Source organism: Aedes aegypti, chromosome 1 (genome assembly GCF_002204515.2).
Source record: "Aedes aegypti strain LVP_AGWG chromosome 1, AaegL5.0 Primary Assembly, whole genome shotgun sequence".
Classification (NCBI taxonomy): Eukaryota; Metazoa; Arthropoda; class Insecta; order Diptera; family Culicidae; genus Aedes; species Aedes aegypti.
The window spans coordinates 208596398-208619345 of record NC_035107.1 but is presented as its reverse complement, the minus strand read 5'-3'; the positions used below and the strand labels follow the sequence as shown (position 1 = coordinate 208619345).

General features: G+C 41.9%; 1 protein-coding gene across 10 annotated transcripts in view; it reads left to right on the top strand.

The window, feature by feature from the left end:
* The window catches only part of LOC5570245 (serine/threonine-protein phosphatase 2A 56 kDa regulatory subunit epsilon isoform), a 219532-nt gene extending 215154 nt beyond the window's left edge, over window positions 1-4378 (top strand). For all 10 annotated transcript variants that reach the window (XM_021857396.1, XM_021857393.1, XM_021857392.1 and 7 more), the window contains one exon: window positions 3001-4378. In XM_021857396.1, coding sequence (XP_021713088.1) covers window positions 3001-3355 — 355 coding nt within the window. In that variant the 3' untranslated portion in view covers window positions 3356-4378. The remainder of the gene's footprint in view (window positions 1-3000) is intronic.
* Window positions 4379-22948: the final 18570 nt, after the last annotated feature.

The following is a 22948-nucleotide window of genomic DNA, read 5'->3' as shown; positions in this document are numbered from 1 at the left end:
CATTCGCCTACACAAATCAATAGTTCCGTTAGGATGGATAAGGTGAGGTTGTACACTGCATTTTACCTTCAGTTATTCGTGAACCTAATTTGCACCACCAGTAAGGACATGCTTTGTTTTATGCACTTTTGGATTTAACATGCACTTAACTCGCACTAGGCAGGCAACCATTTGCATCGACTATTCAGAGCACTCTGGAGCGTGCTATTGTTTCAGGTCCACGAGTCGACTGAATATTATCTGGCTCCGTGTATTGCGACTGTGCGGGTATTGAAGATCGAAGCAGTTTTGATCGATTTGCTTGTAGTATGCGAGAGAATGGAGATAATGTGATGTAGTAAGCTGCGTTTATTGATGGCTTGTATGCACTCCAAGAAAACAATTTACATTTTGTCGGCATAATTTCGATAATTGGTAACAGCCCGTCATGGTAGATTTGGTGCAGGTGTGAATCTTTTTTGACCGCAGCTTCTTGTGAAGGCCATAGTTACCCCGACTTTCACTGGTGATTCGCCTACGTTTTTCACGGCTAACGTTATTGTCAGCCGTCAGCCAGGATCCAAGGTAAACGAACTCGTCAACCACCTCGAACGTATCCTCGTCTATCGTAACACTGCTACTTAGGTGAGCCCTGTCGCGCTCTGCTCCACCAACTAGCATGTACTTTGTCTTGGTCGCATTCACCATCAGTCTAAATTTTGCTGCCTCGCGTTTCAGGCGGGTGTACAGGTCTGCAACCTTTTCAAATGTTTGGCCGATAATGTCCATATCATCCGCGAAGCAAACAAATTGACTGGATCTCGTAAAAATCGTACCCCGGCTGTTAAGCCTTCTAGTGCAATATTGAACAACAGGCACTAAAGTCCATCACCTTGTTGTCGTTCTCTGAATTGGAATGTTCGCCTGAAGCCTTTACACAATTTTGCATACCTTCCATCTTTGCTATGAGTCTCGTAAGCTTTCCGTGAAAGCTGTTCTCGTCCATGATTTCACTCAGCTCTACGCGGTCGATACTATCGTATGCCGCCTTGAAATCGATGAAAAGGTGATGCGTTGGGACCTGGCATTCACGAAATTTTTGGAGGATTTGCCGTACAGTGAAGATCTGGTTCGATCGGCCGTCAACGAGGCCAGCTTGATAACTTCCCACAAACTCGTTTACTACAGATGACAGACGACGGAAGATGATCTGGGATAGTTCTTTGTAGGCCGCATTTAGAATAGTGATCGCTCGAAAGTTCTCACAATCTAACTTGTCGCCTTTTTTGTAGACGGGACATATTACCCCTTACTTCCACTCCTCCGATAGCTGTTCTGTTTCCCATATTGTGCCTATCAGCAGGGGCAGGAAAATGACCAGCCTCTCCGGGCCTATCTTTATGAGTTCAGTTCCGATACCATCCTTACCAGCAGCTTTATTGTTCTTGGGCTGGTGAATGGCATCCTTAACCTCCCTCAAAGTGGGGGCTGGTTGGTTTCCATCGCCCGCAGTACTGACGAAGGCATTTCGTCCGTTGTCCCGTCCTTCATTGCCTGTGCTCTCAGCGCCATTCAGGTGTTCGTCGAAGTGCTGCTTCCACCTTTCGATCACCTCACGCTCGTCCGTCAAAATGCTCCCATCCTTATCCCTGCACATCTCGGCTCGCGGCATGAAGCCGTTGCGGGATGCGTTGACCTTGTGATAGAACTTACGTGTTTCTTGAGACCGGCACAGCTGTTCCATCTCATCGCACTCCGTCTCCTCCAGCCGGCGTTTTTTCTCCCGAAAAAAGCGGGTCTGCTGTTGTCGTTTCCGTCTATAACGTTCCACGTTCTGTCGAATCCCTTGCTGCAGCATGACCGCCCGCGCTGCATTCTTCTCCTCTTAATCAATCACAAAGTTAAATAGTAATGAAAACATGGTAACAACTTTTAAAATGGTTTAGACATTTTATTTGGTATAAATTATGGGTGGCGGTCTTACCTCATCAACAGTGGTCGGTTTTACCCCGCTTGCGGAATTTTCACAACTGTGGCCTCATTTCAAAGCTAAATATTTACAATTCATATTTTACTTCACTGAAACATATTTCACATTTCTGTTGATGCATGGACGGGAAATTTGTTATGTTTTTACAAAAAAAATCCCTTCCAAAATGCTTAAGTGAGCATCTGTTAAATTTAGATCAAATTCAATATCGACGAAACTTTGTTTTTGATATTTGTTATGGAAAATTTAATGTAAATATCATCCTAAATGGTTCGGAATGTCAAAAATTCTGTGTTTATGGAAAATGCTTGGTGAACGTTTAAGAAAACCGCCATTTTCATGCCAAACTGAAGGTGGTTCGTCTTACCCCGTCTTTCGCTGGGGCAAATTTTAATGCAAAATTAAGCGAGGACAAGCGTTAGACACAATTTGCCTCCTACTTACCCTGTTTCAAAATACAATTTTGCTCGCGATGGAAATCGTTGTTCCGCGGCAAGTTCACTATCTCACACGTAATTCAATTTATTTATCACTGCATTGCAGAAACAAACTACACTGTTCACCATTACCATCGAAGATGGTCATAAATTATCAGATCATGAATTAAGCGAGAATTTGTATGAAAAGCAGCACTCGAAAATACTGTTATTGTAACACTGAGAAGTAGGTATTGTTTTGTTGCTTTAGGTAGTATCAAAACTTGTAACAGTAGAAATAATTTGTGCATACAACAGGGGTTGAATTCTAAGAAAGTTGGGAGAATCTTTTACTTTTCGCCCTCTGTAACAATCATGATGTGCAACATATTATGAGCGTCTGTTTATCGTCGACTGCTACAGCTCTGATTAAATCGGGGTTATTACTAGTATGAATATGAGAGCACTCAGATAAATTATGGTAACACTTACAAAACCATCTTCGTTAGTTTTACTTCATATCCGTAAGCAACACAAAGCTTAATAACTGTTCCTGAACTCTACTAATTCTACATTTCCTTTTCATATTTTCATGTCACGCTCCACCATCAACAGAGAGAAGAAACGAGAACGAGAACGGGAAGAGCTGTGGAAGCGGCTGCATGAACTCGAGAGTGCCCGCCGACCAGACGGTGCTGGCGGCGTGATAGCAGACGGACCCGGCGGTTCTTCCCTGACGGCCGGTTCCGGGTCGTCTCTAAATCCCAACGCGTTATCATCCGCCACATCCACATCGTCGTCCTCGTCACCGTCGTCCGTTACATCCGCTAGCAATTTGGCCGGGGCCGGTGGAGCCTCGTCGCAACCACCGCCCCCGGGCTCGATTACCAGTCACCAGCCTGCGTCAACCTCCGCCACGACTCCCAATGCCGCCACCAACAATACCGCCGCAGCGCCGCTAAGCAAGTGATGTACTGAATAATATTACTTTTAAAATCGTCCCCTTTCCTAACCACAATAAAAAAAACAGACATACATACACACATACAGAAACACATACCTACATGTCCCTGGCTATGCTCCGCCCTGCTTCACCCTATCACAGGGTGTACGTTACTTCCTCCTACCACAGAGAAGCTCTCCATCTCTCAACGCTCCGCCTCCTTTCTTTCATGCGCACACCACTTCATCCTTTTGATCTACACTCATCATCACTCACACACACTCTCACACAGCACACACAAACTCGTTTTCGCCTTTCTGTTGACCGTTGGAACTGGTAACACTTAAAAATCCCTACCGTGAAGCAAATCAAGATTGTTTGATAGTTTGTAATAAAAAAAGAAAAATCGAGGCAAGAAAGACGGCAACACTGTGGACAAACTTTAACCAAATTTTGAATGATAAAAGTGTTTGCTATCTCTCTCTCTGGCAGGGTGCGGGAGAAATATTGTTCGAATCAATCCTTTTATAGAACGAAACAGGCAGAATAAAGAAAAACACAATACGCTGGCTTATCAACAATGGAATGAATGGGAGAATTTTAACAATTAGCGAATGTGGATTAAAATGCGGAAATACACTGGTAACCAAAAAAAATCACACACAAACACAGCATAGAACTTAATAGATTTAGCGGAATACAGGCTAATGCTAACTCAAACGGAATCAAGCAAAGTGGAAGTAAAGCAGAAAACACAAAACAATAGATCACTATTCAGTCTAAGGCACGCGCGAACGCGGATACATTAAACGACGCATTATACTCAACCGGTAACCGAAGTGTCAACAATGTTGTAATAATTGAATGGAAGTTTTTTTTTCTGTTTCCTAAATAAAAACCGACATCCACCAAGTGTCATAGATGAATATGGCGCGCCAGGAGATAAAAAAAAACTAATGATAGAATGGACAAAACTCTGTTTTAGGCTATTTTAGGGTCACTTTAAAGAAATTACACAAGCGAAAGGTTTAAACGGTGGCATACAAACAATAGTGAGACAGAGAGCCATAAATGCGAAGCAAAGCTAAAGAAAATCAATAGTCGTAACAGCGTCTGGACAGCACATACAATCGATCGATCGAGCCATGATCCGTTCATAGCACACTCATTCGCACATGGTACACTACACGCAAACAATACAATACATTCCTTTGTTCGGCATTGCTTGAAGTTCGCCCGTAGGAGACAATGGGTACTTTGGATTGGCTAGTTGAATATTGATTTCCCTCAATACCTGGGGTCATGGGATTCTAAGGAAAATGTTGGTGGTTGAGATGGAATTTACTAAGAATCATATGCTCACCCTAATAACCACATAAAATCACCCTAATCTAAAGACTACTACCTGTGTGACCTAATGGCTTTCTACGTTCTCTAGAAAGTTGAAATTCGTGGAATATTCATCTTCGGACAGATTCCGGAAAGGGGCTGTGGAGTCTCGCATAACTTAAGGAGTAGGATGCCAACCATTGAGAGGAAATCGACCTCCGATGGGACGTGGAGCATCGGATCGCTTTCTCTCAGACTTAGGAGCGTCCATCGAGAAGTCTCTGGAGAAATTTCTGGTTACTTCCTTGGGAAAATTTCTGGAGAAATTCTTGCATGGATCCCTTGAAGAATTTTAAAACAAATCCCTGACACAATCTTGGAAAAATGGATGGAGAGATTAAACCCCAAGAAGAACGTTTAGAGTATTTCCTGGAGGAATTTTAGGAGCTAATTTGCCTTTGTGGATTTATTGGGCTATTACACGGCATAACAAATGTACAATAGCACTATATTTGCATGCAGGGCGAATAAAAGTGCTTTTTAATTACTTGGGTAGTTCATGGATCAATCCGTTGGAAAGGTTCTAAGAGGAACCTCTGGCAGGATCCCCTAAGAAATCCCGTAGATAAATTCATGGAATTATACATGAAGAAACGCTTGGACAAACTATTGGAGTATTTTTCGGAAAAGAAATCCTGAAAAAATCCAGAGATAATTCCTATGAGAAATTTAGGCAAGGATTCCTAGACCCTACAGTAACTCATGAAAGGATCCCCTGCAGGAATCCCGGCCACATTTTAGAGGAATTAGTCAGAGAAGTGCTATCATGAAGTACGTTTTCACCGTGGGTCTCGACCGTTGCTTGGGTAATTGAAGAAATCTAAGATTCATTTGAAGCTTTTTGAGTTTCAGGATGGCAGGAGTTTCGTATCTTGTAGTCCCTAACTGTTGTTGCACTGCACATCATTGATAATTTCTGCAAGTCAAAACTACTCGATCTGTTTCACTTTTATTGTATCTTCAGATAAGAAAGAAAACGACTTGTTCGTTTAGTGAACAGAAAGTAAAAAAAAATATTCAAACCGGTCATGGCTTACTTATATCTAACACTCCTCTTTAAGTTAGGACACCACGATCAGTGCCGGGAATGGTAATAGTAGTAGGCTTCAATTTCGCGAAAATCACGTGGCTTTTCCAGCACAGTAGTTCAAAAACGTGAATCTCATCAAGTTGCTTATGTTGGGTGCATGAATTTTTTAAATCGTTAGAGTCATTAAAGGCTCTAAATGCGGGAAATAGAACATTTTTGTACAATAATTTTGGGTTGCCCTTAGCAACGGGTGTTTTGCAATTTTCAAGGCTCTTTGCCTACAGCAGCGATAGGCGTGAGTTTCATTGGCTTCGCTGACTGCGATTGGCTTTGTTTGGCTACTGTAGAATGAATATCATATTTTTTCTCAAAACTGTCCACGATTTCACGATTATTTTCCAGCTTCATACGTGATAATGCTTTCGTGAGGCCATCGGCGAGTTGATTCTCCGATTCAATATATTTCAGGTTTATTATTTTTCGTTCCAGCGCATCCCGTATGTAATGGTGACGGATGTCGATGTGCTTGATCCGAGGGTTGTATCCACCGTTCTTAGCAATCGCAATGGTGCTCTGGTTGTCGCAGTTGATGGATCTTGGACCTGTCGCTCCGAATTGTGCAGTGAGTCCTGTCCACCACGATACTCTTCCTCGCAATGTCGATAAGGCAATTGTTGGTTGGCGCTTGCAGCACCACGAGATAGCTGCACTCCGGGATTCGAATTGTACCGACTCAACTGATTCACGGCATACATATCTTCGGGTGTCATCCCATGACCGCGGGTCGGCGATCGATTGATGAGGTACACCGCCGTCGAAACTGCTTCTGCCCAAAACGATTTTTGCAGGTTTGCTTCAAATAGCATGCACTTAGCCCGCTCGACGATTGTCCATGCCGCTCACCAGACCTCTCGCTACCTTTTTTAAATTCGCCGCGCTGAGGTGGCCCATGAGTCGATGCCAGACGTCCATGGAATCATCCGACAGACAAGCCAACGCCTTGCCGGCTCCGCTGCGCTCGTGCTGTTTCAGTTTGAATAGTCCATTTTCGTGGCATCCAGTAGCCGGTCGAATTCATCACCTAGCAGCCAGTGTTGTCGAACATCATCGAGTACCTTTTACTTAGGATTTTGTTGACGGAGAGGAGATTCACGGACAGCTGTGGAATGTAGTAGATATCGCTCATGGATATTTCACTTCCTTGGTCCTTCCAGACGGGCTTGAGAGCAGCGGTTCCTGTTCCCTCAATCTTCATAGCGGCCTTGTTCGCGGCCACCACAGTGCCACTGGACGGCTTCACGTTCTGCAACAGAGCCTTGTTTCGTGTCATGTGAGTGGTGGCTCCAGAATCAAAGTACCAGTAAGCATTCGAACGTAGACAGGACGCTGCAGAAAGCGTCTCCTTTTTTCGTGCTTCTGCAGTCCTTCGCAATGTGCCAGTAGTTGTGACACTTCCTACATTTCGGTCCCTTCGATGATGTGGATTGCTTCGATTGATTTCCACGGTTGTGTTTGCTATCGTTGCCGTGGCTGGGGTTACCATGGTTACGTTTACCGTTCGACAACAACGCCACATTCGCCGATGGAATTCGCACCTCTTGATTCCAGAATTTTCCAGGGCCATGATCATTGGCCTGTATTCCTCCGGCAGACCGCAAAGTAGCAGGGCACCAATCCACTCCTCCGAAATGTTGAATCCGATTTCGTTGAGTTGATAGGCCGTGGAAATTATCCGATTCACGTATTCGGACATCGACGAACAGCTCATCAGATCGGTTTTCACCAGCTTTTGGAGGAGACCGATCCGCCTGGTTAGGCCGGAATCTTCGAACGCCCGCTCTAGGTTTCCCCGCACTTCCTGTGCCGTGTTCGCCTCCTTGACGTGAACATAATTCACCGGTTCTATGAGAAGAATTCCCTTGGCTCTTGCTTTCCGGTCCTTCGCAGTTTCCACGGCTTCGTCCTCTCCCAGCGCCGGCTTGACGGCTTCCCAGAGATCTTCCAGCTCGAGGTTCGTTTGAACGGTAAACTTCCAAGTAGCCCAGTTCTCTCGTCCGGATAACCGCTCGATTCATGGTAGACTTGTAATTCCTTGCACGGAACTGCCGCTTGGTCCTGCTTGACTTTCGGAATTCATCTTGAATTTTCAGAGCTTCGGCTTAAAAACGATAGGTCCATATCCTATTGTATCTTTAGATAAGAAAGAAAACGACTTGTTAGTTTAACGTGTGAACAGAAAGTAAAAATTTCATTCAAACCAAAGTCATGGCTCACTTATATCTAACGACTTTGCTAGTAGAAACTTATCAATTCAGCGAGTTCTTATTCATAGCGTATCAGCTAAAATTCTCCTTTGCCAATTAACCATTTTACCATTTTGCATACTTGTCCGCTGGAACCAACATCCTAAATCCTGGGTAGAATCTCGACTATACTAGGAAACTTTTAAAAATAACATAGAATGTCAAGGTGCTCGTCCCTGCCTATTAAACTATTTCTTCAAGTTTCACAGCTCCCTGATTTGCAGACCTAAGAAACACGTGCAGAATTTTCGAATATGATTGAATCAGATACATTTTGATCTTTTTGGTAAATTATTCAACCTCATTTAATCTCAAAACACTACAATCGTCCATTTTCACATCCTAACACATACCTACACCTCAATCGAGGAACGAACTCTTCAACCCTTTGGCAGGCAGGAACTAGAAATGAACCGAATTCTCCAAAAGTCACAAACGGCAGTTCAACTGGAAAATAGTAAAAAATTATGGACGATTAATACGTCAAAGATCAAACTTAATTGAAATAATTGTGCGATATAGTAATTGTAACTTATTGGAAATCAACATATACACACACGCATGCCCATTCAAAAACATTTGCATTTTTTTTTCGGATGTGCGGTGAGAGCTTGGTAATGGCGAGAGAGCGAGCGACAGTAGTTCATTGCCAATAGCATTCACACATTCACATACACACACACTCTCTCTCGGAACTGTACATTCAAGAAGATTTTTCGGAGTGATCAGACAACAAATAGTCACACATACACACTCCCTTACACATTACGCTGAGGCGAAAGTAGAGAAGAGAAAATGTATTTGTTGTAGTTATATTGAAATTATTATTATCATTACTATTACTATTATAATTGCTATACACAAACACAAACACACGCATGATGAAATAGGGTGGTAAAAGAGGGTGAGTGCTGTGGGCGTGAATGCGAAATTAGAAAAAGAAAATAGAGAAGTCAAAAGAAAGTAGCGTTCTCAGAATAGTTTATTCGATGGCGAAAAATATGATTAACATAGTGCAACACAAACACACACACACACACACATGCAATCACGCTCATTGAGATTTGAATTCATACTAACACAAACGCAAAAGCATCCATTTATTGGCTATTCGTCAGAGTTGGATGGTAGTAGAAAAACGAAAACAAATAACCTGTCATTCTGAGAAAATTGCGATGAAAACAAACAAAAGCAAGCAAAAGCAAACTGTTTTCCTTTGATTTTACGCGCGCGCCTGCTTTGTTCTATATGGAATCATACATCAAATATAAATATTTAGACATGTAAATGTATCAAATTAGTGTGCGTGCGCGAGTGGTGCATGAGTGAGAATCAAGCATGTGACAATTAGACAGAGAGACACACACCCACACTGACACAATCATACTTTGTTGCTGCGGCTATGTGTGCGTGAGTGCGCGCGTTCACCAAAACAGTTAAAGGATGAAGAAAGCGACACCGAATATGTGAGTGAGTGTGTGCGTGAGAGCGAGCGCATTTGCAAGAGCGCTATGTTTTTTAGTGTTAGGCGAACAAAAAAAAAACAAGAAAAAAAAACTTAGGCGAAAAATAAAAACAAACACATTGTGTTGGTGTGATTGAACAAAAAAGTAAACAAAGAAAACAAACGCTATAAATCACCTGTGGAAAGAACTTAGGCAGCCGCATCTATTGCTAATACAATTAAACAAAGAACTGTGCTTCAAACTATCTAGAGAGGTAAAGAAAACAAGAAGTCCTGCAAGTAAGTAACAAACCAGGATAAGCCTACTTAACAGAAATGAGAAAATTGTGAAACAAGAACACAAGGAGTTGAAAGAAAACACTAACTTAGAGCATGTGACAAAACAAATAGGCAAAACAAAAAGCATGCGAATAATCTTCAACAGAAACAAAGCAAATCAGTCAGAAATTGAAACAAACTCACACATACATACACACTCAGTCAAATCGTAGTACTACACAGACACACACAACCCTAGTCGAAGTCAAAGTCGGAAAGTAACAAAGAATAAGAAGAATAGGTGAAGTCCAGTCTCAGACACACTTTTACACAACCGAAAAACCAATAGAACAAGACTTTCGGAACAACTTCCCTAATTCGTCTCCCGTCCCTGACACAAAAATAACTGAAATCTGATCTTAGTGAACGTGCAATCCAACTTCCAATTGCTCAAACTCTCGATCGGTTACATGCGCCACATTTTCGTATTTCTATTGTTTCACCACTTAAATGCTGCTTGTTTCGACTACTATCGGTAACAGTATGTTATTGTTCCTTTGAAAGCTTAACTAGATTTGAGGAAATTTTATTTCGAACACTTATATCGTCCTACTGAAACGATCGAAATGAGCGACTGCTGAAAAAGCGTGAATGTGAAAGTGAGAGATCAAGCGAGAAAAAACCTTAGGAGATCCCTTAAAAAATACACATACTTAGCGGAAGTCAAGTCGGAAACGAACCTTTTGTTGTATAAATATTAACTTTCTTACCGAAACAATTGCAACAAATATAGGAAAAAATATGTGTGTGGCTTGCATGCAAAGCAAACAATTCAAGCATTATAGGAGAGGGGAAGAAGAATGCGCGTTGTTGAATGAAACTAAACAAATAAACGTACGCGACTGTGCGGATAGGGAAGAGAAACACACAGAGGGCAAGCAAAAATAAAATAATAAATTACTATTAATTTTGTATTACGTCGTATCTCAATCACACCCGACAAAACAGAGAAAAAAGATCAGACAAACAACAGGAAGTGGAAATAAAACTTTAAACACAAACACATACACACACGCATACGCATACCCAAACCGAGAGACTCATAGAACGTTCGCGAATCGCTCGCGAAAGAGGGAGACAACACAAATGAAACAGAGAGAGTTGTGGGAATAGTAGAACTAGATGATGATAAAACATAACTGATGAAAAAAAAACAATACCGAGCAGGAGGAGACAGAAACAACGGAGGAAGTGAAGCAGCATGCAAGAAAGAAGAAACAAAATGATGAACATAGTAAACACTTCTTGTGAGGAATCCAGCAAATGAAAAAAAATTGCGGGAAAAATAATGAAAACCGATAGAAAACACGAATGAGAAAATACTAAAAAAAAAACAAAATAATAATGAAAAATAAAATGTTAGTAAAACTAAAGTGTTTAAAAAGTAATGAAATAATATTATATATAATTATTAAAAACAAAAAAAAACTATATAAGGAATAAAATTATATGAAACAAATGAGAAAAATAATGCCTCGTGTGTTTGTTGTCGAAGGCAATCCGAAAGATCCATGTTCATTTGTTTGACATTCCAAGCTTTTTACAGACAAGCTTATGTATTTGGCCACATTGCGAACGTACCGTAGCGAGGTTACAATTCTCGACTCGAGTGAAGTGACTCACCGTAAATCAAATGGAGAGTTACTTCACTCAAGTCGAGAACTGTCGCCTCGATATACGAGACCGAAATTTCTCACCTCACGCCACTCGTAGAATAAACCCAAATGTATTTTGAAGTTTTCAAGATCTTTATACGACCCGCCTGGTAGCAGAAACATAAATGCTCGTTACTCAATAACGACCACACCGATTTGCTTCACAACATACTCTCATTCAAGTATTGTTTTGAAAAGCGAATAATTAAGAATGATAAATATATAGCCTGAAATATTCACGTGGGCTAGAGCTATGCGTCGGTCCCCCAAGGTATTTTGGAATATCTCCGGATTCAGAAAACTCTCAGACAAACCATAATATACATTCATTTCCCACTAACTTCCCTCTAGCTCTATCTGCGTGTGCGGATCAACTTCTGCGGCGCGCACTCGTTACGCGTGATCTTCTGCTGCTGCACTCTTCGTGAGTGCGGTACATCCACTCGATCCTGCAGTGGCGCCCAAACCAAGTTGAAGCGCCGTCGGCAATTTGCAACGATGCCGTGCTGGTTTTCTCGGTGCTATGATGCTCGCTGTAATGGGGAGTCGGGGGTTTGTTCTCCTCTTGACTCTTGCTGGTTTATGAAAAAGGCTTGCCTGCCAAAGGAGCGAAATTGGCGATCACGTCCTTCTCCGGCGACGTGTACCCCGGGATCCTTTGAAGCCGTTACGTGGGGTCAAAAACGGTCGCAAAAACTGAACGCAGTGTGACGGCTTCACCTATGCTGCCACGAGGCATTGCAAACTCATCTGAGCGCACAGTGATTTATTTAATCGATGTCACGATCAAAATAGAATAACTTCAGAACTTTGGTCCTAGATGTTTGGTGTCTTCGATGAAGTTTCTTGATATTAAAAGGCGCTTCTTTTGGTATTAGGGGTAAGATGATCAATTCACCTAAAAGTGAGATAAAAAAATATTTTTTCAAAAAATTATGTTAGAGATTTCAAGTCTTCGGCAAAGTTGTAGAGTATGTTATTACAAACAACATTTCCGAAGACACAAAATTTCTATATATTCGCGGTAATGAGATATGGAGCATTTTGACTTCGACACCCCTTAAAACTTGTTTTTTGTACATAACTTTTTACTAGAATTTTTCACATTTTTTTAATATTCTACAAAGTTGTTTGGATCGATAAAATAAACATTTTTGCTGAACACGCAAACCTTCTATCTCTTATCGTTAAAAAGCTATAAACAAATTCGTGTTAAATTTAAGTCCAGTTTCACCTTAAAAATCTCCATTCTACGCAAAATGACGCAGCTAGTTTCATGGCAACTTCAGGATCTAACTTTCTACTTTTGCATACAGGTAATAACTTTTGGAAACAAAAGGTTTTTTGCAGATGATACACTCCCGTGCAAAAGTTTGGGTTCACCTCCTAAAAAACATGAACAAGTGTTTTGTCCATATCTCTGTGATTACACGTCCAATTTAAACTCTCTATAGCGAATTTGAAAGCCAATGAGTTATTCTTACTTCATAAGTATTTTCCCGAAAACAGTTTTTTGAATTTTGTATACTAAATTTTTACCTTAAGTTGTGATATAAAAAAAACACACTGAAAAAAATGGCCATTTTTCTTAGAATTTTGGTCAATCCAATGCTGAGGAAATCAGCCATGTTTTTTCAGTGAGTTTTTTTTAATAAATGTCACAACTTTAAGTATGAATTTAATATACAAAATTAACATTTTTTTTTTGAAATTCACCTACGTAGTGAGAAAAACTCATTGCCTTCCAAATGCACCATAGACGTATAATCACAGAGATATGGACAAAACACTTTTGTATGTTTTTTAGGGGGTGAACCCAGACTTTTGCACGGGAGTGTTAATCGTTCATTTAACATTTTTAACTTTAAATTCTCCCTGTTAAATACAATTTTCTTGTTAAGGTCTATCGGAGTAAGTAATCCAGTATTAACACCTTGAGACACAACTTCAATGAAATAAAAATATCAAAGAGTGCCTTACAATTTAGATGAAAATATGGCTGTACAGGGGAATTAAGGGCATAAAACATTTGATGATTTCTTATTTTCAGATTATGAAATGCCAATTCTTTGCAGTTTGTTAGTTTTCAAGTACAGTGACCCCACGCAGTTGAATCACCCACAATTTATGAATCAGCTGATTTCAAAAGACAAAATTATCATCAAACTTGTCACAAAACATCACAGAATTATTTTTACACATAGTTTCTTATCAGTAAAAATAATTCTGTGATGTTTTGTGGCAAGTTTGATAATAATTTTGTCTTTTGAAGTCAGCTGATTCATAAATTGTGGGTGATTCAACTGCGTGGGGTGACTGTATTTGTTTTTTTTTCTTGGTCTGGTTTAGCTGACATGTTTCTCACTTTCCATCACTATTCATCGTCTTTCATCAGACTGCATTGTAAAATTTTACGAAAATCGATTAAACTTAAATGTACTAATCCGAACAGAAAATCGAAGGAAATAAATCAATCATTGCAATTATGTCTTAGTAAATGCAAGATATGAATTGAAAAAACAAAGATCGATAATTGGTTCGAAAACAAGACTGGTGAAAAGATATCGGGGCAATATTAACACTTTCGTGGAATTTACTAAATGTTTATTGTTTTTTTTTTTTTGAATGACTTCGTTACAAACTATTACAAAGCTTGTTTCTCAGCTTGTTCTTCGAACACTTGCCACATTTCTTAACTAAGAGCGTTCTATGCTAAAGTTATTATTTTGTTGCTTTTGTATTAGGGATAATATATTATCTTCAAGGCATCAATACTTTTATGTGAAAAAAGTATCATTGAAAAGTATCGATACCTACAAAATATCTAATAGATAGCGAAGCTGATCTCAAATGGATGCAAGCCGAGCTTTGTCACCTCATTCAATTCGTCTGATCTCACCCGATTTACAGAATAAGCACAATTTCCTCCATGGCACAAATATACCAATTGGCGGGAAACGTGCCTTTGGAGCCGGCCTTTCGATAGGTCAAACTAATTTTGGTGCTTTCATAGTGATGAATGGCTAGCTTCCACCGCAATCTCTGCTATTTACCTGATGTCATCAACACCGTCGGTAAAGTCATATGTTTACCTAAGGAATGTATCGATACCTACTTAAATCACATGAGTAGTTTTTATTATAAAGGAAACATAGAACTAAAACGATTACGATAGCTATTTTTAAAGAATCGCGTTGAAGATTAATTAATAAATAAAAATACTGTTGAATCAGAATTCTTGATAAATTTTCGTGAATAAAACAAGATTTCTCAAATGCTGCACCAGCCTTTCCAAAAAACGTACATGAGAAAGTACTCATTCGATTCAAGTAATTTCATTCAATACCTATTTTAATTGGGATTGAATTAAAAGTATCGAGTATTTATTCGCATTTACTTGAATCGATTCACCCCTACATGTGACAGGAACGGTGATTCTCTATTTCTAAAACAAAAAAAAATGGATCGACAGAAATCGAACCCAGACCTAAGCATGACTTCGCTTTGCAGCTGTGGACTTAACATAGACTAGGGCCTTTCCTGCAAACATTTCATTCAAAATTTCCTAATTTCATTTCTTGAATCTTGGTAGCAGAATTCACTTTCACATTTTCACTGACCCGCAAACTTACACAACTAGTTTACTAGGGCTAAAAGTCTAACAAAAAAAAATAATTTAAGTAGTATTGCAAAGAAACGCATAATGCTCCAATTTTCCTTGCGTTTTGAAAATGGCGCAACAGTGAGAACTGGTACATGTTATACATTGTATTGAAACCTTTTATATACATAAGATTAGATTTTAAGTGATTTCACTGTCTATTATACTGCCCATAAACGCATAATTGTCCCATGTGCATAGGAAACCCAGCAAACATGGGACTGACATGCATTTATGGGCAGTATAGGGATAATGGAAAACGGTATTTCTGGTGGATAATGAAAGAAAGACGTTTTGTTTGTTCTATAGTCAACGTACGAAGACTAGGAGCCTATGCTCGTTTATTTCAGTGTTATCTTACTCTTATCACATTTGTCTATGTAAGGGTGGCATACACCACAAAACCAAAGAATATTTGTATTAAATATATCATCATAGCTTTATAAAGCTTGTGAAATATACCCGACAATTTAATTTCACTGAAGTTGTACCTTCTTCTTTTTTCTGGCATTACGTCCCCACTGGGACAGAGCCAGCTTCTCAGCTTAGTGTTCGTATGAGCACTTCCACAGTTATTAACTGAGAGCTTACTATGCCAATGACCATTTTTGCATGCGTATATCGTGTGGCAGGTACGAAGATACTCTATGCCCTGGGAAGTCGAGAAAATTTCCAACCCGAAAAGATCCTCGACCGGTGGGATTCGAACCCACGACCCTCAGCTTGGTTTTGCTTAATAGCTGCGCGTTTACCGCTACGGCTATCTGGGCCTGGGAAGTTGTACCTCAAGGTCTTAATTGTCCAGTATTTTTACTTGTTCCGACTTCCGATGTACCTTAACAAGAAATTTGTAATTAACAGGGAGGGTTTAAAACTTAAAATTTTAAATTAACGATATATAATCTGTGAAAAACACTGCAAAAAACCTTTTGTTTCTAAAAGTTATTACTTGTATGCAAAAGTAGAAAGTTAGATCTTGAAGTTGCCATGAAACTAGCTGCGTCATTTTGCGTAGAATGTAATTTTTTAAGGTGAAAGTGAACTTAAATTTAACATGAATTTGTTTATAATTTTTTAACGATAAGACAACTTTGTAGAAGGTTCAAAAAATGTGAAAAATTCTATTAAAAAGTTATGTACAAAAAACGAGTTTTAAGGGGTGTCGAAGACAAAATGCTCCATATCTCATTATCGCGAATATATAGAAATTTTGCGTCTTCAGCAAAGTTGTTTGTAATAACATACTCTACAACTTTGCCGAAGACTTGAAATATCTAACATACTTTTTTGAAAAAAATATTATTTTTATCTCACTTTTAGGTGGATTGATCATCTTACCCCTAATACCAAAAGAAGCGCCTTTTAATATCAAGAAACTTCATCGAAGACACCAAACATTTAGAACCAATAGTTTTGAAGTTATTCTATTTTGATCGTGAAATCGATGAAATAAATCACTGTGCACGGGAGGCCAATCATGCTCAAGCAAGCTCAAGCTTTATTATACCGCTTGGCAAGTGTCTTGCTTTGCGCGCCACGGCCAACCCGGTGCTAGGCAGCCATGTTTTCGTGGTCAGCATCAAACTCAAGAGCAACAACGTACATTGGCCTAATCATATTAAGGAATTTTTCCTCCAATACTAAAATGTGTTTCTAGCTAATCACATCAACCCAAATTGACTTGCTGTACTGCAATCCAATAGCTTGCAACCGTTTGTTTGTTTGAATAGCTGTTGTTATGCGGGAAAAGATTTTTTTCGGAGAAAAAGATTTCGCCATCATCGATTGTTATTCCTCAATCGGTTATTTGTTTACAAACATTGAGCTGTCAGTGGGAACCATTTCCCAGTAGGAACCAGAGATGTTTGCTCGTTATTTTTCAATGGGGTTGTATAGGCGGTGTCAGGAGGCTGGCCACGGCACACATGCAAACACAGTTTGCTATAATACAGCTATGCACTTCCAGCATACACAGCCAAACAACTTATTTGCCCCGCCTACTTGCATACAAGCAGATGACAGATAGAAAAAAAGTTCCCTCTAGTGTTGCTCTTTTTTTCTTTGGATCGGGTAAGAGAAAACGGCCGAGTTTACCGTGAGTTTCTGGGGAAGAATGTACGAAAAATGAGAGAGTGAAAGATGCGAAATATACGACGTATGTCGCGCAATAGGTAGTGAACCGGTATTTTTCGTTCGGTTCAGTTCGCTCTTCTTTTGCTAGCCACTGAGAAAATGAACCGTTCGGAAGATCCGGTTCACTAAAATGAATATTCGGATCGCATCCATTCACTAGAATGAGTGTAGTGTAAGCTACTAGGAAGATATTTTGATGGGGGAAGGGGCAGAAAAGCGTTCGTATTACCGCGGGAGTACCTCAAGGTTCAACCATGGGCCCGCTGTTATAAAACGCGATGTACGATGAGGCACTGAGGCTGCCCCTTGAGAGCAGTGAGCTTGATTTGCGCACGGGGGTCATTTACACCGGACACCTTTAAGGCCTTTGGGGGACCATTTAACGTCCACATAGGGACTACAAAATTTTACCTGATTTTTTTCTTAATCAATTAACGCCCAGTGATCTATTTTGAGATCAGTAACATTTTTTAATACAGTTAATTTTTTTGACAAAATGGATGGTTGGTATCTTTGGCAAAATTGTGAAATACCTTAAGGGCAGTCCAATGACATGTTTTTTAATTCAGATTTCTTCCACTAGGTTGCGCTGTCAGCATAAAACATATCTGTTTTATCACCAGCTCTTATCGGCATCACCACGCTCGTCGTATACTGTAATAAGCGTGGTTTGCAAATCAGAGATTCCTGAACAATTATAGAATGGATCCTGTGCCGGAAGTCAGTGTGGATTCCGGGATTCCAGAGTGCAGATTTCAGAATATGTTTTGGGATGCCAATGTGGATCGAGGATTTCCAGTGCAGAATCCTGGGAATCCCGTGAGGATTCTGGGATTGCAATGTGGATCATAGGGTTTTTTAATGTGAATCCTGGGAATTCAGTGTGGATCCTGGAATAACAATGTGGATCCTGGTGTTCCAGTCTGGTTCCAAGTGTTTCAGTGTGAATCTTAGGATTATACTGTAGATTGTGTTGCTGTATTGTAGATTGTTACCGTTTAGGTACTTTACCCTAAGAGAGATGCCTTGACCGAGTGAGATCAGTTCGCTCTAATTTGATGAAACGAGACAGCAGAACAGTAGTATACTGCTGTTCGACATGAAGAGCGTGAGTTCCAATCTACTCAGAAAACAAACGAATTTAATGATTTGCATAAATTGAGCGATGATTATGATTAGATGATTCCAATAAGAAAATATAGTAGCTATACATATGAATGACTCGAATTTAATGAATATTACCTTAGGAGATAGTATGAAAAGATAGGATAAAAAGACACTCCAGTTAGAAACGGTCAAATTAAATCTACACCTACACTTGGCATACACAACAATACCCACCACCCGGGATCAAGGAGCGAAAGGGAAATTTTGTCAGCGAAATAAGAATGGGAAGCATAAGGAACGTTTTGGGAATTGGGAAGGGAATTTTGGGGTCTGCTACCGGTCCATAAGGAAAGATTAGTTCTTTCTTAAGCCAGCCAGCAATCATGTAACATCTATCAGTAGTGAGAAGTTTAGTGAACCGAACTGGTAAAGACAGATAGTTTGTGGAAGTATCAGAGTTTTACTTTATTCGAAAGTAACGGAATCAGGTATGAGTCGAAATTCGTAGGACCGGTTAGCATAATCCTTATTGGATCCCATTCCCGTGTTTCCCAATTAGGACCCATTGGTATTTATTGCCACAGTGGTTGAGGTTGTAACCCAATAACCTCAAAGTGTCTCGAGAAGTCATCGGTGGTGATACACGTGGCAAGACGTCGGGAAATCACCATCAAGGGAAGCGCCAAGCATAAATCGCATCCCTGGCGTCGCTAGAATCCGGCGGAGCGTCGATTCGACGTCATAGCCCTCCCGAGAGTGAACGACCGCGTGGTAACCCACCCAATCCAACTACCTTCGTCGCAGCCCCATCAACCAATTACCACCCCGTACGCAGCCCCACCGTTAACCCACCAGCAGTCCCAGCGTAGCAGAGATCCCGTCGCCGGCCGGCCATCAGTACACACACACACAAACCAACACAAATTTGTAAGTACACTCACAGAATAAACGACCGATTACCAGTAGTGGCCTCGTGTTGAGTTTCCGATCAGTATCCAAGCCGACCCTGAAAGAGTATCTGAGGGGCGAAGTATAGAGTTAGAGCTCAGTGGGAGTGAGGGTAACAAGATCTTTGGCTTCTAATGTGGATATTGGGATTTCACTAGGTTTGTTGTATTTTTATGTATATCCTGGGACTGTTGTTTAGATCATAGTGTGTCAGTGTGGATCTTGGTATTCCATTGTCCTTGTTTTCTAATGTGAATGCTGGGATTTCAGTGCCAATTTTTGGATTTCAGTGTAGATATTTGAGCCCCAGTGAGTATTTTGCATTTCCAATGTAGATCCTTGGAATTCACTGAGGATCTTGTATTCCAGTATGGATTTCAGATGCGAATCCTAGGATTTCAGGGCGATATGGGGATACCAGTGGAGAATTTGAGTTTCCAGTGTGGAAACTTCAATTCTAGTGTGGATCCTGGATTCCAGCATTATTTATTTATTTAGTTGGTATTACATCAATTAATTTGATAAAACCTCGTTAACGATGTTACGCCAATTTACTCGGTCCATGGCTGTGTCTCTCCAACTTCGATTTTGGCCCACGTTCTCCAGATCTTGTTGCACCTGATCAAGCCACCTCGCTCGCTGTGCTCCTCGCCTTCTTGTGCCAACCGGATTCGACGCGAACACCATCTTTGCAGGATTGTTGTCCGGTAGTCTTGCAACATGCCCTGCCCAGCGCACCCTTCCGGCTTTCGCAACCTTCTGGATACTGGGTTCGCCGAAGAGCCTAGCGAGCTCGTGGTTCATTCTCCGCCGCCACACACCGTTTTCCTGTACTCCGCCAAAGATCGTCCTAAGCACCCTTCGTTCGAACACTCCAAGTGCTTGCAGGTCCTCTTCCAGCATGGTCCATGCTTCATGTCCATAGAGGACCACCGGTCTTATAAGCGTTTTGTACATGGTACATTTGGTGCGAGCGTGAATCTTTCTCGACCGCAGCTTCTTCTGGAGCCCATAGTAGGCGCGACTTCCACTGATGATGCGTCTCCGTATTTCACGACTAACGTTGTTATCAGCCGTTAACAAGGATCCGAGGTAGACGAACTCATCAACCACCTCAAAAGTATCCCCGTCTATCGTAACACTGCTTCCCAGGCGGGCTCTGTCGCGCTCGGTTCCGCCTATCAGCATGTACTTTGTTTTTGACGCATTCACCATCAGGCCGACTTTTGTCGCTTCACGTTTCAGGCGGGTGTACAGGTCTGCCACCGTTCTAAATGTTCTGCCGACAATATCCATATCATCCGCGAAGCAAACAAATTGGCTGGATCTTGTGAAAATCGTACCTCGGTTATTAAACCCGGCTCTCCGCATGACACCTTCTAGCGCGATGTTGAACAGCAGGCACGAAAGTCCATCACCCTGTCGAAGTCCCCGGCGGGATTCGAACGAACTGGAAAGTTCACCCGAAATCTTCACGCTATTCTGCACACCGTCCATCGTTGCTCTTATTAGTCTTGTGAGCTTCCCGGGAAAGCTGTACTCGTCCATGATTTTCCATAGCTCTTCGCGGTCGATGTTATCATAAGCCGCTTTGAAATCGATGAACAAGTGATGCGTTGGGACTTGGTATTCACGGCATTTCTGGAGGATTTGCCGTACAGTGAAGATTTGGTCCGTTGTCGAGCGGCCGTTGATGAAACCAGCTTGATAACTTCCCACAAACTCATTTGTTATTGGTGATAGACGACGGAAGATAATCTGGGATAGCACTTTGTAGGCGGCATTCAGGATAGTGATCGCACGATAGTTTTCACATTCCAGTTTGTCGCCCTTCTTGTAGATGGGGCATATGACCCCTTGCTTCCACTCCTCCGGCAGCTGTTCTGTTTCCCAGATTCTGACAATCAGCCGGTGCAGACAGGCTGCCAACCTCTCCGGGCCCATTTTGATGAGTTCAGCTCCAATACCATCCTTACCAGCGGCCTTGTTATTCTTGAGCTGGTTGATGGCATCCTTAACTTCCCTCAATGTGGGGGCAGGTTGGTTTCCTTCATCGACCGTGCTGACGTAGCCACTTCCTCCGCTGTCGTGAACCTCGGCGCCTGTGTTCTCCGTGCCATTCAGGTGTTCATCGTAGTGCTGCCTCCACCTTTCAATCACCTCACGTCCGTCCGTCAAGATGCTTCCGTCCTTATCCCTACACATTTCGGCTCGCGGCACGAAGCCTTTTCGGGATGCGTTAAGCTTCTCGTAGAACTTTCGCGTTTCTTGTGAACGATGCAGCTGTTCCATTTCTTCACATTCTGCTTCTTCCAGGCGGCGCTTTTTGTCCCGGAATAGGCGGGTTTGCTGCTTACGTTTTCTTTTATATCGCTCCACGTTTTGTCGCGTTCCTTGCTGCAGCATTGCAGCCCGCGCTGCATCCTTCTCCTCCAAAACCTGCCTGCATTCATCGTCGAACCAATCGTCACATGTCCTCCTTTCCACGTACCCGACGATGCTCTCGGCTGCGTTGTTGATGGCTGCTTTTATGTTGCTCCAGCAGTCCTCAAGAGGGGCTTCGTCAAGCTCGCCCTCTTCCGGCAACGCTACCTCGAGATGCTGCGCGTATGCGGCAGCGACGTTCGGTTGGGCCAGTCGCGCTAGGTTATACCGAGGCGGGCGTCGATACCGTACATTGTTAATGACGGATAGTTTTTGGCGCAGTTTCACCATCACCAGGTAGTGGTCGGAGTCAATGTTAGCGCCACGATAGGTTCTGACGTCGGTAATATCGGAGAAGTGCCGTCCATCGATCAAAACGTGGTCGATTTGTGATTCCGTCTGCAGTGGTGATCTCCAGGTGTATCGATACGGGAGGCTGTGCTGGAAGTAGGTGCTACGAATGGCCATGTTCTTGGAGGCGGCAAAATCTATCAGTCGCAGGCCGTTCTCGTTCGTCAGCCGGTGGGCGCTGAACTTTCCAATCGTCGGTCTGAACTCCTCCTCCTGGCCAACCTGAGCGTTTAAGTCTCCTATGATGATCTTGACGTCGTGGCTTGGGCAGCGGTCGTACTCGCGTTCGAGCTGCGCGTAAAATGCGTCCTTGTCATCATCAGTGCTTCCGGAGTGAGGGCTATGCACGTTTATGATGCTGAAGTTGAAGAACCGGCCTTTGAGCCTCAACTTGCACATTCTTTCGTTGATCGGCCACCACCCGATCACGCGCCTCTGCATATCACCCATCACTATAAAAGCTGTTCCCAGCTCTCGTGTGTTGCCGCAGCTCTGGTAGATGGTATGATTACCTCTAAACGTTCGCACCATCGAACCTGTCCAGCACACCTCCTGCAGCGCTACGATGTCGAAACCGCGGATCTTCAGTACATCGGAGAGTATGCGTGTGCTTCCGATGAAGTTGAGAGATTTGCAGTTCCACGTACCGAGTTTCCAATCGCAAGTCCATTTTCGTCGCTGTGGTCTTTGCCGATTGTTCCGGTCCGTATTCTCTCGTTGACGTTCCTGTGCTGGTGTATTTTTACGGCTGGCTTGCAGGGCCTGACACCAACCCCCTAGATTTCCGGAGGACCATTCCCCCTATATGTTCGGAGGGCCATAGTGCGCAGTTTAGC